Source organism: Sipha flava, unplaced genomic scaffold (genome assembly GCF_003268045.1).
Source record: "Sipha flava isolate LNK unplaced genomic scaffold, YSA_version1 65_pilon_pilon, whole genome shotgun sequence".
NCBI classification, from domain to species: domain Eukaryota; kingdom Metazoa; phylum Arthropoda; class Insecta; order Hemiptera; family Aphididae; genus Sipha; species Sipha flava.
The window spans coordinates 2,158,804-2,164,019 of record NW_020273605.1 but is presented as its reverse complement, the minus strand read 5'-3'; the positions used below and the strand labels follow the sequence as shown (position 1 = coordinate 2,164,019).

Sequence of the window (5,216 nt, the reverse complement as noted above, 5' to 3'; positions counted from 1 at the left end):
TAATGGACAGATCTTGTGTTCAACAATATAAATTGTCTAACTAAAGAACACATTGAACACAAATAGTATTTTTTTTTTCAATCATATACAAATAGTTTAAATAAATTGATCATCTTTAAATAAAAATAACTTCTACATTGTTATACAATTTAACAGCCAAGTTACTGATGATATGTATACAAATGTATATATGAATGATATATAATATATGAATTATATTGTCAAAGAATCAGTCTTGACGTTTTTTTTTTCATTCATAACAATTATAATCTGTTTTATTATTCTTTTTTATAATCAAGAAAAATAATAATTAATACAAACAGAGATCTTAATACTAATTGGACGAATTAAATTACTACTCAGTTTCTTAAAAGAACTACTTCAAATAATATTTAAATACATATACTTATAACTTAGGAGTTTATATAAAGTAAAATAGCTGTTGCAAAGTTTGATATGTGAAAGTAAAAATAATGCATAATATAAATAATACTTGGTTAGTATAAAAATTTATTTAAAATACTTTTTATACCTTTGTGTAATGTTTTTTGAAAATATTTTATCAATCCATCATCAATTCAAAATGTACAGATCCTCTGTTAATACCATTCTTTTTATGAATAATATTTTTCGCCCATGCTTTGCACAATACGTTGATAACAATGCTCTCTTAATTTAAATAGACAAAAAAACAGTTTATTAAGTAATAATGTATAGTTAAACAATAAAACTAAACAAAACAGTAAACGACTCACTTGCTGGCCTTTCAAAATGTATTGCAACCAAAGGACTTAGATAGCCCTCTGAATTTTCAAATGGGAAAAAATAACCTGGAAATCCTGGAATGGGCCAGTAGGACATCGGACCAATTAGCTCTTTGTCAGAAACAGTTTCACCTTCACATGACACCCAAACAGTTCTTAACTAAAAAAAAAATTATGACTAGTTTAAAACAATAAACATACATTTTGAAATTTTTGAAATTGATATTAAAAAATGTTTGTTTGTCAGATATTATTTACATAAAAAATAAAATCTACACATAACATGAATTACTAACCTCTTCTGGATTAGTTATTTGTTTAATTCGTTCTTTTAAATCTTTTGGCATATCATGGGGAAGATCATTAGGATCATCATAAAATATTGGGTTCCAACCATAAATCTAAAAGAACAAAAATTGGTTGTTATTATATAAAAGAGAAATCAAATTTAAAATAAAAAAACTAGAATATCAGAGGTTCTAATAATATTAACATCTAGATTTAATTAATTATTTATATCAATCAGCAAAAAACAGAACCTATTATTAAATGGCATTTATAAAATAATATTTTTATACATTAATTTAATTTATAAGTATCTCTAGAAAAAAGCATGTTATACAAATATATATATATATATGAACATAGTACTTATATAAAAGTGATTTGAACACTTAACAATGTTACTTTAAAAAAATGAATTAAGGATGAATGTATCCCATTATCATTACTAATTTGTTGTGACTCATTACTGTGAATAATACAACAATAAAGTGTTTTTATAATCTTTTACTATTAACAGTACAAAACATTATCTTGCGTTGAATTTGTGTGCAAAATACCAGCCAATTGACAACTAATTACCGATTGTAATATGATACTTCTATAAATTAATAATTATGTTTAATAATATTTTAATGTATTAACGCTGAATTTGCAAATCTATAAATACATATTTATTTTTATTTTTTAAAAATATAGTTTATAATTGGTATTAGAATTTTAGAAAATCAAAATATATTTTTGTTTCACTATAGTTATAAACTTCACCATTTTAATAATTAAAAAAATTATTGTAATAGTAAAAAGAAAAATTTTTAAATATTGCAGGCACACTCTAAAGTAATCATTTTTAAAACCATTTTAAGTTTGAAAATAATGATCAAGTAGTAGAAAAGTTTACAGAGAATATATTAACATAATTAAAAACTACTTCAATTTTTTTTTTGAATTTAATAAATATTAACTATATATTTTCAAAATTTATTATATATATAAATTAATAATATAATATGATTTTTTTTCTAACAAAGTCAGATTATATGTGAATGTAACAACCATTGTTATAAAATTTAATCCTCCCAGATAATTGAGTTGTTTCCATCGTCTTGTAAAAAATCTTGTAAGAACACTCTAAAGCTAGTCATTTTATGGTTATAAATAAAGACCGGATGTAATTGATATTACAACTTTTTATTGATACCTGGTAAATCAAGTCTGATCAAATATGTATACGAATCGGATTAATTACAGTCTTCCTATTTAATTTAATAAGCAATTTTTGCAATTATTGCAATTTTGTATACTTCGCTTGATAAAATATACAAATTATTATTTCTAAAATAATTTTAAAATAAAACTATAACTATGATGTAAATTTTTAAATGTATTTTAGCATTTTTAAAATTATATTTATCTGAGTTATCCACAAAACTCACAAGTTTAGATGAATCAAATAATCAATTACTTAATAGTGTAAAAATATTTAGTGAAATTGAAAATATTTCGATAAATATTCCCGGTTTTAATAGGAAAATAGTTAAATATAAATTAAAATATGCCTTAGAAAAAAATTAAGAATATAAAACAATTAAAACTTACTCTGAGGTGATAACAAGAAATCAAAGTGTAAATTTGGATATAACACCAATTTTTTAAAATTATTTTAAATATGTATCGATAAAAACTGTAGACGTTGGACATACTTACATTTTTATAGTACAGATTATATTATTTAATACAATATATATAATTTTTATCATAGTTATAATCAGAATTCAGATTTTACAGCATTGAAAAGTACTGATATTTATTCATTATAGTACAACAAAAAAAACTTTAAAATATGTCCAAAAAACATCAATATGCAAAAATAATTTAAATCAAAATGAAATTTAGTTTATCTTTTACTGAAAGTTTATCTTATTTTTTTGAATTAATATTTATTATGTAATCTTATGAGTTAATACACTATTAAATAAAAACATTAAATTGCCTTCTGTTAACAATTTAAAGAACTTACTATTTATATAATACTATTTTTCTTTTGATATAAACAAAATGTATGAAAAATACAAAATAAAGCATTATATTATTATGTAAATTAACAAAAAATAGCATCGAAACTTAGAAAATAGTATTAAAAATCTAAAATAGCATTTAGATTTAATTTTTGGTGATCTTGGTGCATAAAACAAATATATATCCCACTTAACTATTTTCATCTGTATCCTATAATAATCCTATAAGATCCGAATCCTATTTATAATTATAAACTGGTAGTACATTTTAAATTTAGAAATAAATTTTTATGACCATTTGCAAAGATCATTAAAATAATAATTTCATGAGACAAATATTAGGATACCTAAATATTATTTTATAATTTTTGAACTTCTTACTTTATTTAATTTAAGAAAAATACAAGGTCCTTGTCGATGAAAGTTGAAACGCTGTTCTTCAGTACAAGTATCAAATGCTTTTACATCAACATCACAAACTTTTCCTTTGCCAGGAGGTTGATTATAGTTACATGTAGCAATATTTTGTCCTCTTCCTGGAGTCAAACCGGGTTTTTTGTACACTGGACCATTAAATGATAAAGAAAAATAATTAACACATTATCGATAATAAATTTAAAAATATAAATATACTACCATCTAAAAATTGGACAAGTCTATCCATCCATACTGAATAGTCTTCAACAGATTTACTATTGATATGGATTAGAGTACTATGAGTTTCATTAGACATAGGTCTGAATCCTAAACCTTAGGAAAGCATAACAAATAAAATATAAGTAAGTCTTTTCATTTTTAATTTAAAAATAAAAAGTCTATTATAATATAAGTAAGTACCTGGATTTGTTCCAATTAGTGAATGCTCAAGTTGTCTAGTTGGAGTACGTGGATCAAGAGTTTGGAAGAAAACCCACAAAACTACTCCAAACATAGCAATAAGTGACAAATATAATCCCGTATAAAATATTCCAACTTGAGCTAAGATAAAAAATAATAATAATAATAATATATTATTGTGTATTGTTTCCCAATTCAATATTAATTAAAGTAATAATTATTAAATTTCCTTATACTAATAAAGTAGGATGTCAGGTAATGTTTTAAAAATAGCAAGACTAATAATCTATGAACTAACACATTTAACGTTAAGTTAATGATATAGTAACTGAATCGAGTTTGATATTCTCCAATATTATAGTCAACTCATAAATATTTAAGGAATATAATAGAAATTTATGTTTATATATACATATTTATATTATAAATAATACTTAATTCTTGTATAGACAACATTTTAACTGATAAATGATCTGCAATGTGATATATTGACATAATTGACCGTTTCATTTCCAATATGACAAACTACTAGGGTGTAAACAAGGGTAATTTATTACGTCCGAATCAAATCAGATTAAAAAAGAAATAGATTTTTTGACCAAGAAAAACGAGTGCTCTCGGTATTGCAGATCCCATTCGATCGGAAAATAATAAACACGTCGTAGCGACGGGACACGCCCAAACGTCGTATGACGAACGAGGCGACGAGCGTCCGCTGTAGTAGTAAACCGTTTTAAGTCACAAGACGTCACTCACCCCAACTGGACGGCGTACGTCCGAATATTTCGCCATTGTCCTTGTCATAGGCGTACAACACGATCCTCTTAAACAGTGGCAATCTACGTTTGTCCGTGTCGAAGCCCATAAACGTCGTCTTGCTGCCGTAGTTCATCTCGCCGGAAACGTGGTGTGTACGGGAATAAAACCTGAGCCACCTGACGATGGGGAAAGAATAACCGCGTCGCGAATAATATGCCGTTGGGGCTGTTTCGCACGAACGTTGCGCGGCTATCGTAGAGATAATGAATTTTAATTCGTAGACCAGCAGGGGCGAGTCCGTTATCACGATCGTGGGACGCGCGCCGCCCGAAAATTAATCGGTTCGCGCGGGACCGTTGTCGTGGAACTGTTGTCGTGGGACCGAACCGACGCGGACGCGTCATTACGTCACCGACGAGAAGTTTTTTTCCACTGCTGCCGACGACTCCGTATGACAAACGAGCGGCTCACGCTTCGACACCAGGTGTGGATCCAAAAATATTTTTTTCGGATGGGTACATAAATATTTAACAGTACAATTTAAATTTTATACAAT

The 5,216-nt window shown here is 26.2% G+C and overlaps 1 protein-coding gene across 1 annotated transcript; it reads right to left on the bottom strand.

Annotated features, from left to right (window-relative positions):
- Nucleotides 1-344: 344 nt before the first annotated feature.
- On the bottom strand, nucleotides 345-4,961 carry LOC112691647 (sodium/potassium-transporting ATPase subunit beta-2-like). The gene is made up of 7 exons (XM_025565987.1): nucleotides 4,658-4,961; nucleotides 3,902-4,042; nucleotides 3,701-3,814; nucleotides 3,446-3,627; nucleotides 1,061-1,165; nucleotides 756-924; nucleotides 345-669 (listed from the first exon to the last, which is right to left on the bottom strand). The coding sequence occupies exons 1-7, from the start codon at nucleotides 4,791-4,793 to the stop codon at nucleotides 563-565; spliced, it is 954 nt and encodes a 317-aa protein (XP_025421772.1). The 5' UTR covers nucleotides 4,794-4,961; the 3' UTR covers nucleotides 345-562.
- Between the last annotated feature and the right edge of the window lie 255 nt (nucleotides 4,962-5,216).

Bases quoted from the DNA above. Each gene is read 5' to 3' on its own strand.
- LOC112691647 (XM_025565987.1), bottom strand. From the start codon at position 4,793: ATGAACTACGGCAGCAAGACGACGTTTATGGGCTTCGACACGGACAAA. The intron at 3,628-3,700 runs GTAGTATATTTA...TTAATGGTCCAG, and splicing joins ACTTGTCCAATTTTTAGATG to TGTACAAAAAACCCGGTTTG. The intron at 670-755 runs GTGAGTCGTTTA...ATTTAAATTAAG, and splicing joins ACATTTTGAAAGGCCAGCAA to AGAGCATTGTTATCAACGTA.